Raw genomic sequence first — 17,808 nt, forward strand, 5'->3', positions numbered from 1 at the left:
TTGTCACTTTCCTGTGTCAGGAAAATCTCTGACAAGGATGAAATGAATCGGGTATCGAAACACGCGACACTTCCAAACATCCTTTGGTACTTTAAGTGAGTATCTCAACGACGGCGCCCATGACATTTTTAGGGAATGTGCGCAAGAAGAATGAACTAAACCATTTCGTTCATTTCTTTTATTCACAATAAATAACAATTACATTTTTTGACAATTATTTTCACAAAATTACAGATTCTTTTACAATCACGATTACAGTTTTGCTATTTGTGAACCGCACCCTCACACATTGGTGACAAATGCTGAACTCTTCAAAGTCAAATATCTATGTGAATATTACATATAAAAATATGTACTTTTTTGTCAAGGGGTCATTCAAGTATTACGTCAGCATCGATGGGGGGGGGGGGTTCTGGTTTGCTGACTTATGATGACAAGGGAGAAGGAGGGGGGGGGGTGTTTGAATGATGCTTACGTCATCAACCACTCTTTATAAAAATATGAAATATTCTCAGTAACATCTTTACTGAGTATACCAAACCTCTCCTAGTGAAAAGTCCTCTATAGAGCCACTTTAGTCATCTCCAAAATTTCAGCGGATCCTTCAAGTGTCCGGGCAGCACAAGTAGTCTATAAATGTGTTGCGGGCCACTTAAAATGCTCCAGAAGTATGCCGCACGTCACTCAAGTGATCTGTAATTATGCCGCGGATCACTTAAGTAATCTGGGAATATGTGGCGGATAACTTAAGTAATATAGAACTGTACTGCGGGCCGCAACAGTGCTTTAAAGCTGTGCCACATGTCACTTAAAGGATCTTTAAATGTAACATGGATCGCTTAATTGTTTTGGAACTGAGCTGCGGGTCACTCAAGTGATCTTTAGATGTGTGCAAGTCACTTAAGTGACCTGTGAATGTTCACTGGCCTACTTGAGCCATCTGTAAATGTTACAGATCCGCTTAGTTCATTTTTAAAAAATTAGGTTTGAGGGTGCGGGCCACATCAGATGACTCGGAAGGCCACATTTGGTCGTTGGGCCCAAAATAACCCCAAAGGCAACATTTGGCTCTCTAATCATGCGGGTAGTATAAATGGCTTAGAGGGTGTATCGCAATGAATTTTTTTATAAAATGAAATTTTGACTTCAAATAACATTGAAATTAATGGAAATTGATTATAATAACACATAAAGGTATTTTCTTCCGAAATTTTAATTTTTTTTAAATATTTTTTGCATAAATAAAACGTCGGGTCGTCGGGAGGGATGGGGGGGGGGGGGCATAGAGGGTTAAGCCAGGTTTTCGGCTTCTACAGTGCGTGCAGCGTGAAAACTCTGATTGGTAAAAAAAAAAAAAAACAACAGAATTTGAAGTTTTTAACCAATCAGCGTTTTCACGCTGCACACGTCGCAGAAATTCTACACTCTTAAGAAAAACCCGGCTTAACCGTCCCGTCCCCAAGTACGTCACTGAACCCAATACGCTGAAGGAGATAGGGAACAGAGCTGACGAAATTTTGCTGACGGGGGAGGGCGGATGGGTCAGACTTTTGCTGACAAGGGGAGAGGGGAGTCAAAATCTGCTGACGTAATACTTGAACAGCCCCCAATGACTTCCCAGGGCTACATTTACACTTCACTTATTGGAAGTGTTTACACATAGGGTCGACATAAAAAAAGGAAATTTGTCTATTTGTTTACGTATACGACGCCATGGGGGAAATTTAAGGCATTTTGAGCGATCGCACATCATTTGAAAACGTTTTTGTAATTGAACGTATAGGTTCTTAAAGTCAACAGTTGCAGAGATATCTGCTGAGCAAACAATTTGGGACACAGCCTGTACAGTAGTACTAAACAAAAAGAAAGAAGGCTGTAACCAAATTTTTAAAAATATAACTTGTTCGTTCAACGTCTCACATTCGGCACAATTTTACTGTCCTAGAAGTTTTTACATGATTTCATATACTATATAATTATAGCACTCTTCCATTGCCATTTATTTATATTTTAAGAATAAAAAATGTTTTTCTCTTCCGCCCATCATTTATTTGCCAGATTTCAAGCAGTAAGGGGTTGTTTCTGAGGTTTTAACGTACAAATCTAAATGCCCAGATTTGTGGTCGAATCTGTCCGCGAAGTATCCGACGGCCATACAATGCTGAGCCTTTTTCGAGTTGTGTTCGGCGTCGCACGAACCGCAGAGTCCAGCGTCGAAGTTCTCCCAGGTGTCGCATTTACCAGCCATGACGGCACAGCTCCTGTCGGCGAGAGACGACAACATCAGCTCGATGGCTCGGTGGTGATGGCACATGAGTTCGTGAACTTGAGGTCCTTCTGCCATTAAGAAAAAATTACAGAAATTTAAGTAAATTAAGTAAATCTCTCTCAGCATAGGCGTGCGGAATTGTAACGCCACAAAGATAATACTGTCGAACTCTTAGGCTGCGCCCATAGTGGAGCGAAGAGGTACGAGTTGCAAGAATTGCGACTAGGAAGACAAAAATACATGGGGGTGGAGGAAGAGATGTCAGCACTTAGTAGAAGGAGGATAGAGAAAATGACCTGAGGAATTTTGAAATGTAAGTGTGATGATTATTATTATTATTATTATCCTTCCGCAGAAGAGGAGGAGAAAAGAAAATGGGAAAAACGGACCAATCGGCAGATAGGAAAAATCAGCAGATCGAGGTGAAAACAAACATGTTTGTTGAACTCCCGCATTTCGTTGAATGGCCTCATTATTTCTTTTGTCTCGCTCCTCGAATATGTGTGGTGTAGAACAAAAAAATAGAATTTTTTCCGTCGCTACTCTCTATTATGCACTCCCGTAACTCTTGATCGCCACACTATGTGCATGGCCTTATGGTACTTATCACATTTCACGCAATTCTACAATAACAATAGTAGCAGCGTACACAGGACTTTCACAGGAAGGGGGGAGGGGTGTTCTTATCAAGAGGTTTTCCTCTTGTTTTTCCAGTAAAAGAACCCAGTCACATAATATCAATTGGGAGGGGTGTTCACCTCCACCTGCGTACGCCCTTGAAGTGAATGTGATTGCTCCGTGATTACCTGCGTATAATCCGCAGATGTAAATTTCGCTCTACTTGGAGTAAAAATACCGCATAGTCTGCTTCGGCATATAACCCATATTTGAATAGCCCATTCATCAATAATGAAATCTTATGAATCTTATAAATGAGGGGCAGGGGTTATTAACCCTTGACTGCTGAGGTAGGGTCATTTCGTATCCCACGCTTAGCTCATCTGGCCACCCCTGACAAAGAAGTGCATCTGGTCTTTCCTCTTATCAGTACGTTTCAAGCTGGTTGTTTACACGTTTTTGACAAATTTTCGACATCCGTCAGCTGTTTTTGTCCTTTATATCATCGGTCAAATTTTCCGTGCGGTACGAAAGGACTCCAAGACATCGCTTGCGTTAGGATTTTTTTGCTGTGACTGCCGAAGTGTTCAGATCAGAAAGGTGTCTCGTTCGTCAGTTATTTCAATAACTATTTCACATTAATCACGTGATATGATTTAATTAAGATCATTTTGAGAAAATAATTAAAGGAAAAAAATTATTTAATGATTTAATTGATAGATGAATGAAATCATGTTAAAACGCCCATTGCTTTTATCAAAACACTTTTTGTTGATTTTGTAACTGCAAACAGACCTGTGTCCCCCCCCCCCACCCCCTTTAATGCTGGCTGTGGCCAAAATGGCCCCCACAACGACAGTTATGGGTCGCAGGGGCTTCAGAGATCGGTCGTATGTAGGGTTATCAGACGTCTTCCCTTTTAATGTTATTTCAAGCGTCCTCCTATGTTTTGGAAAATTCACCCTTTTGTCCTCCCTTTTCAAGTTTCCGGAATTATTCTTTTTCTCCTCGGGCAAACTTTTCTTTCCCTTCTGAAACATATTCAAAAAAAATCTTTATTCATATGAGTGAGTGAGTGAGTGAGTGAGTGAGTGAGTGTGTGTGTGTTTCCCCCCCCCCCTCCCCAACCCCACACGTTCACACGCTTTGACCAATCACCGTCAAAATTCCCAGAATACCAGAACCCAAGTTGCTTCCAAGCAGAGCGGATGCTATTCTAGCCATAGCCCAGCTTTCCCCAGCGAACCTTAAGGCAATACAGTGGAACCTGTGGATAACAATACTGTCTATAACGATAAACTTGATTATATCGATATTTTCTCTGATCCCGGTGAAACGCTCAGACAAAGATACACGCGCAGACATCCTCCTTTTTCAATTTCCAAATTTAGTAACCCTAGACATACGAATCCACTTACAGACAGATTTTCTTGAGCTATGGATCACGACCAAAATTTGATTCATGGGGGGGCCTCCGATATGAGTCCTAGAAATCTACTAACACTCAGGGCTTTTGAGTTATATGTTTCGACCCAAACTTGATTCGCAGGAAGTTTCTAGATGAGTCGTACGGATTCACTTATGTCGGGCTCACACCGGTTTGACACGACAAAACAAGACAGCTTTAGGCACGCCAAGTCATTTTCGTTTACATTGATTGTATGTCGCAACGCTTCAATTTGTCTGACTAACCGGTGTGCGTTGCGCCTATACAACAATTAGTTTGTCTAAAGCTGTCTCTTGTGTAGTCGTGTCCAACTGACAGTGCTGTCTTAAGGCATGGGCCCACTCGGGAAAGGCCCTGAGGACTTGAGTGCAGAGCGGGCACCATGATAATGAAATCTAGTTACAGTTTTTTGAGAGTAAGTATGCAAAATGATAGGCAGATATTTCTGGCCAGGCTGTAGGAGGAAGGGAAGACCTTCGAAAAATCCATTTGCCCGGAGGCCTATAATGCTCTGGGTGCACACGGCCCTGCCAACAGGTGTGCACCCAGCCTTATAGTTCATATGTTCTGAAATTGTGGAATGTGTATGGGATGCACAATTGCACATATTTGTGTGTGTGTACAATTTCACATTTTGCGTTTGAAATATATATATAAAATATATTTCCCGGCGATGGCTTTACCGTTAGAAATCCCGCAGGATATAGACGAGACATCACACGCTTAGTTAGTTAGATAGCCTTACAGTCCTGTTATAAATGCACCTATTGCGTCACTGGTTTCACTGATTTTTTTGAAGAACAAACGGTCCCATAGGTTACAAAGTAGATCTTGTTGATTTTAGGTCGCGGGGTTGAGAACCCCCTGTTTTATATGTAAGGAATGGATTGTTTACGATGTTGCTGCGCACCCGCAAAATCCTAAAATTCGACATGGTGGATATGGCAGATTGCCTTGCCACGCATAGAAAAATACATTTCGTTCAGGTAAGAAAAATAAGAGAGAGAGAAACTGAAAAACGTTTTGGTTGGTTGTTTGTCACAGTTATGTACTATATATACATACGTAGAGAAAATTTCAATTTCTTACTCACGTGCCATCTATAGATCTTTAAAAAATATTTTTCCTACAAATTAATTTTAAGGGGCGAACCTGCAGATAAAACGCAACCGCATGCAGAGTTACCCACAAATTCGTAAATAACAAGTAGGAAATGTTTTGTTTTTGCGATTAAAAAAAACCTCAGCCGGGAATCGCCAGCTGAATCTTTTTACGAACGTTACGGACTCGTAAGAGATTGAATAAAAAGTTCAGGTCCAATCACTCCCGCCGGACTCTTTACAGCAGCACCCTCTATAGACAAAAATCTGAATCTATACCAAAAAAAAAAAAACCGCTTTCGTGAGAATGACACTTTTGCAAACTGCATTCAAATGTGCCAATTTCTATGAATTTTTAAACTATTTACGAATTTATTACGACAACCTGTATAAACAGGTCGCGCCACAAAAAGGGGAGAAGAATGTTTAATTTCTGAAAAACATTTTCATCGTGATGTTGACATTAATGGATAAAGTACTATTGGTAAAGTTGTTTCACCTCAGCTACGAATCACCGGCTTAAGCTTAACGGACATCTCAGGCACAGAAAGGATTGAAGTTCACGTGTTTGTAGGATTATGTTGTTTGCTTTCGCGCAGTGCCTTCCATTCCGACAAAAATTTCGTTTTCTTTCTTCATCGGAAAAATTATCCGTTAGAGAAAATAAACTCTTTTGCAAAACGCATCAAATATGCCAATTCCTTCAATTTTTATGAATTTCTAAACTGTTTAGGTATTTATGACCACCCCCCACGTACAGTACGCGCTGAGAAATCCCTATATGTTTTCAGCATCCACGGGTTACACTCAAGAAAGAAAATACGGTGTATTCAGGAAAAATAATAGCAAACTCACTCAATGACGGATTTTTGAGGAAGTCCCATATTGCGGATCCCAGGTTCGGACATCCAGGCTGCTTATAGCCGCCATTCACCCAGAAGTCGACGTCACCGATGCTCTCAGTGGTACCGAATCCTTGAAAATTAGAAATAAAATGAATAAATATACACCATGTTTTCGGTTTTTGAAAGAAGTATTCAAAGAAAACAATATTGTTTGAAATGTTTTAATGTTGAAAAAAATCATGTTGTGTCAGAGATACATTTTACCTGACACATAAATGACTATAGCTGAACTCTAACTGGCCCTTGTTACGCTGGGTCAGACTTGAGGAGAAGAAAAATCTGAAAAGCTGCAGCCGCACCGTCCCTGAAAATTGTGGTTGGTGGGGAGTGATGTAAAACGCAATTTAAATACATTAATTACGAATTTTGATTCTCACATAAACTACTGAACACCGGTGCCGTCTTAACGCATGGGCCCAAGGGCCTCAAGTGCAGAAAGAGGTCTCATGAAAAAGGGATTTAGTAAAAATTCTCAAGAGTAAGCTTATGAATTGATAGGCATGCTTTCCTAACCAGGTATCGGGCCTCAAAAAACCGCTCTGCCAGGGATGATGGTCTCTTAAGACAGCCCTTGCTCAAAATTCTACTATTAACTTATACAGGGTGTTAAGTCATATTCGTATAACTAGTGGTTTCCTCAAAGTGTGCTTAACCAAATTCTTTCAGGGGCGATGCGGAGAGCTGGAGATACAATGGAACTTCAGTTAACAAGCGATTCGGTTAACGAGCAAAAATTTTGAACAAATTTTGACTCGATTAAAGAGCGATAATTCTCATTACGAGCAAAAATTTTGCGCTTTGTTTGTTTATTTTTACGTCATCACAACTGAGCTGATGGTTTTTTCGCTTTCGCCCACACACGTGTTATGGAATTGTGGGTAATATTCTCCCCTAAAGTCTCCGGTAAGCGTGCCGGAGAATTATGTGAATGAATAACTGTAGAGGGTGCGGTAGCCCAGGTCTATAAGATACTCGCCTAAATTACCAAAGGTTGTTAGAGGTGTCGCGAGTTCGATACCCGGTTCGTCCTTGTCAGAAAAATTTCCTGACACAGGGGTACAAAAAAAACAGTGACTTGATCGCAGGAAAAAAATACTACCACATGGGGGTTCCCACATCGAGGCGCACCAACTTCTCGATGAGTATAAAAAACAAGCCTGCCGTTCGGAATCGGCAATAAATTGTAGGTCCCGGTCTAATTAGCCCTCGTGTGCAGAAAATGACCGTGGTGTGTCAAAAATAATCAATGAATAACTGTAGAACGGATTATCCAAGAGTTCCCATTGTTTGCTATGGGGAAGTTTGATTCGAATAGCGAGCCATTTGGATAACGAGCACGTTGGCGGAACAAATTAAGCTCGTTAATCGAAGTTTCACTGTATTTGTGCCTATTTATGCTTCGTGGCTGTTTTTTTAAATACATTACTAGTACTATGTTAACTAGACCTTTAAACCTGTTGGTGGCCGCATCTGTATGAATGATGTCCACGAAAAGAGCGTCGGTGGAATTGAGCCTGATGCTGCTCTTAACGTTCTCGAAATACGGTCCAGCTGGATCCATACCTACACGAGGCATAAAAAAAAAACAAAAGAAAGAAAAAAAGAAACAGATTACTACACATGGAATATAAGCCCTAACGGATTCATAAAAGAATAACCTGATATCATTCGAATTCCACTAATACAATAATGGATGAATCTTGAAAACTACACAATTGAATACCGGCAAGATTTAGTGGAAATAATGTAATTAAATAATAATATTTAAGATATAAATTAAAATACGCAGTTGATATTCAACGAACCAGTAATTCGACCAAGGTTTGGAATCCTTTTGCCAGCATATCCAGCGACGTGAGCGCCGAGACTGTGTCCGATGAGATAAACATGTTCCGGTTTGACACCAAAGTTTTTCTGAAATAAATTATTTGGTAAAATTAATCATTTTTTTTTGTGTAAATTACAGGACGCGTTCGAAATTAAAAGCATTCAAAATGAAATCCCGTATCGAATCCATACACTAAGAATAACGTGCAGAAATTAGCCACACAAATTGTTGCAGCAGGTACTTTAACTCTTTTACGTACAGGATTTTAGCATAAAGTCGGGACGGCGTGTAGTTGAAATAGCAGACATGAATCTCAAAAACTGGTATCACTGTTTACACATGGGAAATGGAGGGTAAAAGGTGATAGGAAAGCAAATTTCCGTTCTTCCTCCCCCCTCCTCCAGTTACACTTTCCTATGTATGTTATACACATTCCTTGTGTTGACTTTTTTATTTTTACTCATCGAACCAAAGCGAGGGGGTAACAGATAATTCTGAGGTAAAAGAAAAGAAAAAAAAACCAGACAATTATTTTACAGGGTTGCCAATGAAAATGCCGAAGGAAAGTGGGACAGTTCGAATGTATTTCTTAAATTTACACAGGGCCGAGGTATCTTGTCCCTGTTCATTAAAAAGTGACTGGCTCTGCTATAATTGATTTATTATAATACCATACACAGCTATAGTATCGTAAGATGTCCACCTAAAACATATGTTTTCCAACGTTTCCCTGTAGCGACTTCTCCCCAAGCTTCTGAAAAATCTGTACACGCTTCCCTGAGATTAATAAATACGAACGCTTCTCTTTATGTCCACTACTAATCAAAATAGCGCTTTAAAACGGGCCATTCCTGAATTTTTTGAAAATTTGGAAACTCTCGCGTCTTCCCTGCGGCTCCTAGTCACTATGCGAATAGGAGCATATTGTGGCACATGTGAAGCGACGCAGAACAGCTTTCTTACGTCACATGCTTGATTAACAATCCAGATAAGGACAGTATCACCGTTCACGGGAAACAGAATGTATCCAGTCGTATTGGTTGGATCACGATCCCCACATCCTCCCTTTTAGGATAAAATTTCTGGCAGGCGCCCAGCCCAGACCTCTTCTATATTAGCAGTGTCAGATCTCTAGAGGTGGCGACAACCCATTCTCCTTAGATTCAGAAATACAACTGGAGTGAATGGTTCTGTGACATAAAATACGGGACGTATATTCTCTGTATGCCCTTCATTCAGAATTATTCACCCTCCATTACATATAGCCCTGGATCCATACCTGCCATTTAGCGCACCACTCATCCCAACGTGATTAGAAAACAAAAGAATGATCGTAACGAACCTGTAGGAAATTGACGAATAGGGCCACTTCCGCGCCGACAACACGGGTATTGGAAACGGACAGTTCGTACCAGGGTCCATCACCTCCTTCCCAATCGACGATGAAGACGTTGCAGTCTTCGGCATCCAGCAGGGCATCTTTCATGGGCTAGTCCATAACGTGAAATACAAGAAAAACAAGAAAAAACACGTTTTACGTTAATCCGAAAATAAAATTTGTGTAAAAAAACTCCATCAAAATTCGCGCATTTTTGGTTTTATTAACTGTTTAAGCGACACAACAGAAATCACTAACTACAACGATTCTTGAGATAATGATAAATCCGTTTTCAACAGTATTTTTCCGAATCTTGCTTGGAATTGCCTACAGTTTAATGTTAAACTCCTCTCGATACCACGATATTCTTTACTACGATAAATCCCTCTATAACGATATTTTTTAGAGTATTTCGAAACTCTAATATGATATTTTTTATATATTTTAACACTTCGATATATTTTTAAATTCCTCATTAGTGTTTCGAAAAGAATCACCCGATTTGAAATGCGTATATTACGAAAAATATTGAACACACATAGACACTTAAGATTAATTTTATAAACCCCTCACAAGAAGAAATCGCACACTGTGAAGTCGTTTAGGAATGTGATCGTTCAAAAGTTCTCGAACGTCCAAGCTCCAGTGTGTTGGTGCCCGTCATGCTGGAAAATGAAGTCATCCGAACCGGTTTCTAACTGTGGGGGAAAAAGCCAATCTTGACAAGCAATGAAGTGGCGGCCGAACGAAGAGCGTTAGTGCTACCTGTCGGCAACTGCGTGAAACTCGATATTTCCCTCTTTCTACCTGTACATTATGCGATCAAAACGGATTAAAAGCTGAATAGTTATGATTTTTTTTTTCAAATCGGATGATTCTTTTTGAAACACCCTGTATTTTGAACTATCTCCTCTCCGAAAGTCTTAATGACGTTGCCGTGAAGCTACTTTCTGCGTTGTACACAAATGTATTGTGCGGGAAACTACTTAAAAGGGTAAAACAACTGAGTTTTAATCATTAACTAATCAATTTGATTTTCTTTTTTTTATATATATTGCGAATAAATACTCTTACGAATAAATGCGTGCTATGCGTTACTATACGAATAAATGCGCGAATTTTATCGTGGTACTAACAACGACAATTCAGAAGAGATGTCAATAATAGCATAAATTTTTATATTAATACTACTATTAATTTCTATAAAATACTGATTATAATGCTCTACGTCCCAATTTAACTACAACGACATTTTTTTCTCGGCCCACAGAATATCATTATATCGAGGTTTCACTGTATCTCTGCTTGCCAACACTAAAATGAAAGGCTTTCAAGGAGGCGAGATATCTCGTCAGTGCCGCTAAAAGGATAAATCCATATTGCTATTAAAATCAGGCTCAATATGTTTTTTTAACAATATGCGATCATAATATTATCATGATACCTACATATTACATAACGACCATAATATTATCATGATACCTACATATTACATAACGACCATAATATTATCATGATACCTCCATCCAAATCGGAGCGAGATGAGCCATGAATCCGTGGATAATGAACACCGTCCTACGAGATGGCTCGAATCCGGCTTTGTGAATGGCGGGTGCGGATACTTCGGAGTACGAAAAGTTCAACGAGCCGCTCTTATCCTCGGGTGTGTACAAATGGAATTCCGTACCGATGGCTTCCCTTTCTTGTGGCAAGAGGCTGATTGGCCGTTCCGTGATATCGAAAAACGGCGGGCCGTTGCTGAAACATCCGAGCTCACCGAGGCATTTCTCTTGGAAAATGAAGTGGCTCAAATCTGTAAGGGAAATAAATAAGAAAATAACACAGGGGAGCAACACAAAAACGGTTTTCAATCTGATATAGTGGAATCTCGATCAGGGCCGCAACTAGATACTTTGTCATCCGGGCATTTTGCAAGCCGGCATTTTGGGGCCCCCTTGTAATGTAGAAGAAGCAGTTAAAGGGTGAATTCGGCGCCCTCTTCTGCTTCAGCACCCGAGGCATCAGACCCACCTGCTCCCCCCCCCCCCCCCCCCAGTTGCAGCCCTGATCTCGATTATACGAGCTGATAATGGGGAGGATGGACACGAATAACCGAAAAACACAGTCAAACACCGGGTGTAAAAAAAATAAACATTTAAAATAACAAAATTAGTATTTTAATGTAATAAGTATTTTTATGTACTTTACCTGTGTATGTGTAAAATGGCTATCCACTGTATACGTTCATATTACTCATGCGAAGAAATGTAATAAAAAATTGCAGTTATTGAAAAATAGCAACACTACTTATATACTGGGTTCCATTGGTGGCAGAAATGCAATAGAGCCCCGATTATCCGGACTAATGTTGAGGAAGGTGATCACGGATAAGCGAAAAACACGGTATCCTTTTTCTCGCCAGGCATTTTGCACAGTTATAAAATGAACAACCAGAATGACACAAACAAGGAATAGCGCTGGTCCAGTCGATGGGACATGCAGTCAAGTGACCGCATCCACCATTCTTTGCTTGCAAAAAAAGCAATACATTTCGACTAAACTTCTCGTCATTTCCTGCGATTGGCTATAAATCTTCAAGCGCCGATCGCCCAAAATAATGTCCAATTTGTAAAGGGCTTACATCCCGGAAGGGACAGAGCCCGGGTGGGGTCTGGTCTGACAGGACAATGTCCAGTTCTCGTAAGTACTACGGAAATTGACATTTTCGCAGCACGGTTATTCCCGAATCGAGGTTCTACTGTACGGCCATTTGTGTTCGTTCGTACTGAAGTTTCACTCGAATGAGTGAGGTTGCTCAAGAGAATGTGTTTTTGCTATTTAAGCGCTCTGATTTGGCTTATGCTTCCATATGATTTATGTTTTCGTCTGAATCAGGTCTTTGTCTGTGGGATCTATGCCTTGTGGCGAAATTATTAAAGCAGCAAAAAATTGTTAAAAATGATAACAGTTGGCTACTCATCGCCTCTTACGCTTCTTGGCGATTATCTATCAAAAAAACTTCTTTTTACTTTCCTTTCTTTCCTCCAGCTTCTTGATCATGTATTGTTTGAAAGACGTCACTTCAACACTCTGCGGTCGCGGGATTTTTAAATTCGTTCTTGTCCACTATTGGTGTTGTTCAAATATAAATGTTTTTAATTTTATTTTGAGTGACTTACAATAACTCCGAGAGGGTTCTTATATAATTTTGGGCATGTTTGGACAGCCAGTTGTTATGAATCTTCGTGCGGATAGCGAAGAGTGACGTCATCCTTGCATAAGTCGCCACCGTCTGGTGGCAGCGTCCACAATTGTGAGCTTGGCCCGAGTCTGGTCTGGCCGTCCATGTACGGTCCCGTTCAGTGTACACGAGCTCCAAGGAAAGATTGAGAGGTTCGTTACCTTTGTAGTCTAGTGCGTTCACCCGGAAAGTGAAAGGATGTGGATTCGATTCCCCGCAAAAAAGGCAGTTGAATTTTCTCTGTTTCCAAAAATTCATCTTCGCAACAGCCAGTTGTTATGAATCTTCGTATGGTAGCGGAGAGTGACGTTATCTTTGCGTTACGTAATATATTTTATATTTTGTAATGCATACGATAGTATGGCTTCTCTTTTCATGGTCACTTGAAAGAAAAAACATTCTGTAGAGCGAGTTTAAGCAGGTGTGAGTTTCAGATAGTAAAAAACCCGGATTATACTTATGACTACTATTAATCTCACGACATCATATCGTGTCTAGCAAAACCTACCTACACCCTTGACTTTCATAATTCGGCAACACCTTTACGATAACCATACATTTACATTAGGAAAGATAGTAAATAACACATGCGAGAATGTTGAAAACAACCGAAAAGAGAAATAAAACATTATTATCTTTTTTAAACGTTTTTTTTTCTAAAAACTACCTCATGTATGGTAACAATTATTTTCAATCCTTGGTGAATGATAATTATGATATACTGTAAAACCTCGATAAGTTGTCACCTCATGTTATCGAAAATTATGACGGCTTAAGCGGAGTGACGACTTAAAAGAAGTGCCGTCAGTTTCAATGTGCAATGCTGTGAAAATCGTATATATTTAAACTAATGTAACATTTATTAAAATATGTATCAAATTACACTATTAATAAAATTTATGGATTGCAAAAGGGGTCATTCAAGTATTACGTCAGCATCGGGGGGGGGGGAGGAGGAGGGGGTTTCGGATTTGCTGACTTTTGATGACAAGGGGGGAGGGGGGTTTGAAGGTTGCTTACGTCATCAACCACCCCTTTTTGAAGATATGAAATATTCTAAGCTGCTGACGAAATTTTGCTGACAGGGGGGGGGGGGGGTCAAAAATGACTAAAAAATCTTCTTACGTAATACTTGAATGGCCCCAAAGAAAAAATAGAAATGTTTACCTTTTTTGAGCTTTCATTACTTAAATTATTATAGTAAAATAAACTGGTACACTGATTTGTACTAGTAATTTTTAATTTAGACTAATACCGCTTGGGGGGGGGCTTGGGTAGGGAAAAGCACACGTTAAAAGACTTCAACTTTGGAAAAAATGTCCGGTTTTTTAACCACAATAGTTTGTTTAAATTTGAAGAGCTAAATTATTGGAGCCCATGCAAAAATCAGGTCTAGCTCGAACGGTCCCCTAACGTGTGAAAAATTTTAGTCGACAAACGGGCTTCCCGAGCTAACTTTCGTTACTTAAATGTTCCGTTTTGGTACATAAGGCTTTTATATTGACTTTTAAGCATATGACAATGCTGTCAACAAGCTATTTTTTAAAAAGGAATCGTAAAATTAATCTGTTCCTTTCTTAAATTTTTTCATAGTGACGAGTTGAGCGAAATTTGCGACGACTAAACGAGGGTATGTTAATATTGTCGTCTATGAAAGCTAAACGGTCCTGAAGAAAAACGATGACTTAACCGGAGTGACGAGCTTAACGAGGTTTTACTGTAATTCCATTTCTTTTTTCGTCCTTCTCATAACATACGAACATTTTCTGAGATGCACCGTTCAAAGTGTGACCTGTTTTCATGTGAGTACAGTCATGGGCCCACACAAGGGTGGAGCTGATAGGGCTCCAACCCGAGGGCCTGAGACAATTCTTAATTTTTTTCTTTCACACTGTAAATTCTCTTAAATGAAAATTCTTCTGTAAATTCTTAAAATTTAAAAGTCTACCACATGGGAGCCGGCAGAGGCACATTTATGGTTTTGCCGTCCGTGGCTACACGAATTTTGGCGCCCTTATCCCATTAAAATTTTCTTGACATTCCGTTTTCCTTGAATTCGTGACCCTGTGCTATAACTCGCTTTCCTCCCACCCCCCCCCTCCCCGCAAATGCACCTGCGTCTCTAACACACTCTTTTAAGTCACTCTTAAACTCTCACACTCTTTCAAGTCACTCTCATACTCACACACTCTTTTAGTCATACATGTCATTGCATATTGTTTTGGTAACTCACATACTTGCACACGCTCTAGGTCACCCTTTTTTATCTCTCATTGACATGATTTCTTACTTTATACGTCACTTTTTGATCATTTTACACGTTTATACATTTACACTCTAGGTCATTCTTTTGTTAATTCACATGGTTGCACGCACTCTAATTCACTCACTGACCTGGTCCCTCGCCTTGTATGCCGCTCTTCCGCTCGCTAATATGCTTGCACACTGTCTACGTTACTCACTGACCTTGTCCCTTACTGTCTCGCAGAGGCGGTTTTATATGAAGTTGCACAAATTTTGCTTCACTTCTCCCATTCTACTCATTTTCTTCACTACTCATTCCTCAAATCTGCGCTACTCTGAACTTGGCACCTGGACTGGAGTCCGCTAAGCTTATCTCGTAAATATGCCACTGGGAGCCCACCAAATATTCCAGCCTAGAAGCAGTGCTGCAGGATGTGGAGGCCATAGGTACAGTATAGCTGCTCTGGTACTCAAAATTAAGGATGTATTCTTACGAATAATCCATGGACAGAGATACGGCAGGTCCGTCATTTGGGGGGGGGGGGGGTCGGGGGCCGTTGCTCTCCCTGGCTTTTGAAAACACGCTAAAAATGGTATATATATATAATTATAAATACATTGAGTACATGTTCTTTGCCCCCCCCCCCGGAAAAGTTGAAATGACGGCCCTGAGATGCCCCAACATCAAAGGTGGAGCCTACTGATCTAATGTATATCATCATTGTGCGTCCCCCTTCCCCCACCCAGACTTTCACGTCTATCTTCGCCTATGTAAGCCTAGCAGGTATCGGGTACCCATGGACACGTATTTTGGGAAACCCCTGTTTAGAGGGCCGCAAAGTTCACCCGGCCACAAAATGCTTCAGCCCGTCCCTGCATGCCCCCTCCCCCTCCTCCCATGGACATGAAGACGTGGACCATGGCCTCATGGGGACATGGTTTTAGTTCTATAGACAGCTCTGCTGTATTCTGAAAGAAGTCGCATTTTTTCCAACATAAAGGGTGATTATAATTAAAGTACCCGTAGTCTGTGAGTAGTTTTCTCAAAAACTACTGATCCGAATGCAGCCAAATTTTTTTGGATATCTTAATGAGTCCATGGGAGAGAGATTAATGGAATAAAAAAAAAGCTTCAGTTTTTGACCAACAGGGGAGAACTTTGTGCTTTTCATTGCATTTCACATTTTCCCCATGGTCCATATAGCATATATACCAAGTTTCAATAAAATTCTACCAGAACGGGCGCTGCATAGGTTTGAGTATTTTCAGTATACTGATACTGCTCAGACCAATGTAGCACCCATCAGTATACTGACACTACTCCGACCTATATAACACCTGTTCCGGGGGACGTATTCCATTGAAACTTGGTATATACCATCTGTATGGTCCATGGGGAAAAGCAATAAAAGAAGCGCCGCTTTTTCACCTGGTGGTCGAAAATCGAGCTTCCTTTTTTTATTTCATTAATCTCCTCTCCCATTGTCTCATTAAAATATCCAAAAAATTTGGCTGCATTCGGATAATCATTTTAACTTTAATTATAATCACCCTATATTTCACTTGAGAACTTCATTTATTGGTTCCCTTCACCATTTGTCATGGCTTTCCTTCCCCCCCCCCCTTTCATGCGATTTTCACCCATGGTCACCCCTCCCAGAATATCCCAAGACCTCAAGGGGGCAATATAGCCCAGGTTGAGAACCGCTGATCAATACAACAAAAGCAATCAATTTAATTCGAAATGACATATAAGTAATGCTATCAGATCTTACCGTCTAAGATGTTACTGCTTCTGGGGAGTAAAGATGGTAGACATTGCGAGCAGGATATCAGGAACGATGTGAAAAGAATAAATCTCAGAATATCCGTGTCCATGATGTTGAGATTCCTACTAAGAAGATAGAGAGGAGGAATAAGAGGAAAAAAAGAGAATTCTCTCAGGCTCGAGTCTCAATATAAACCTTCCGATATTATTCTTTTTTTCTTTTATTTATTTATTCGGCGATAAAAACTGAATTATCATGTGGGAAAATATGCGTGTGCTCGTACGACACCGCCATTGTTTTTTGTTTATTCTTCTACAGAGGGACAGATACTGAGGAGGAGAGAAAATCACCGCCACGAATTACATTAGACAATTGATAAAAACCCATACAAATAAAAAAAAAATGAAAGAATTACTCTTATTCATATTGCGATGGTTTAAAGGCTTATCAAAGGATTTTCATTTTGTCTTCAAGTCCTACAAGAAAAGTCTTTTAAAAGGTTATGGTTTCTATTATTTGTTATCGGCTAATGGGTTTTTATAGTGGCTAATTGGTAGCTGTGTGGGTATTGTATTTTTTTCTATATAATCTAACCTATATTTCCACAGAAGAATGATTACTAATTGATCGAACGATGAATTGGATTGATTTACTGACTGATTGATTGACTATTTGTCCATTGTCATTTATCAAGTCGTAGTTAATTATTATCTTGTTTGAGAGAACCATGTTCGTAATAAATCAGAGCCGCCCTTAGGAGGGTGTGCGAGAAGCACCTCTCGCATGTCTCGTGAATTCTAAATTTTCTATCGATTATAGAATTCTGAATTTTCATCGATTCTGGAGTTCTGAATATCCATCGATTCTGGAATTCTGAATATTCATCGATTCTGGAATTCTGAATATCCATCGATTACCGAGTTCCGAATTTCCATCGATTATCAAATTCTGAATTTGTATCATTTATGTAATTCTAAATTTACATCAATTGTACAATCATGAATTTTCA

General features: G+C 40.0%; 1 protein-coding gene across 1 annotated transcript; it reads right to left on the reverse strand.

Annotated features, from left to right (window-relative positions):
- Positions 1 to 163: 163 nt before the first annotated feature.
- On the reverse strand, positions 164 to 16,953 carry LOC149090360 (pancreatic triacylglycerol lipase-like). The gene is made up of 7 exons (XM_089234356.1): positions 16,806 to 16,953; positions 11,066 to 11,358; positions 9,510 to 9,656; positions 8,145 to 8,253; positions 7,786 to 7,902; positions 6,290 to 6,409; positions 164 to 2,337 (listed from the first exon to the last, which is right to left on the reverse strand). The coding sequence occupies exons 1-7, from the start codon at positions 16,906 to 16,908 to the stop codon at positions 2,048 to 2,050; spliced, it is 1,179 nt and encodes a 392-aa protein (XP_089090482.1). The 5' UTR covers positions 16,909 to 16,953; the 3' UTR covers positions 164 to 2,047.
- Between the last annotated feature and the right edge of the window lie 855 nt (positions 16,954 to 17,808).

Source organism: Pholcus phalangioides, unplaced genomic scaffold, assembly GCF_987345545.1.
Source record: "Pholcus phalangioides strain wild (caught in Gottingen) unplaced genomic scaffold, Ppha-v1.0 ptg000001l_1, whole genome shotgun sequence".
Lineage (NCBI taxonomy): Eukaryota > Metazoa > Arthropoda > Arachnida > Araneae > Pholcidae > Pholcus > Pholcus phalangioides.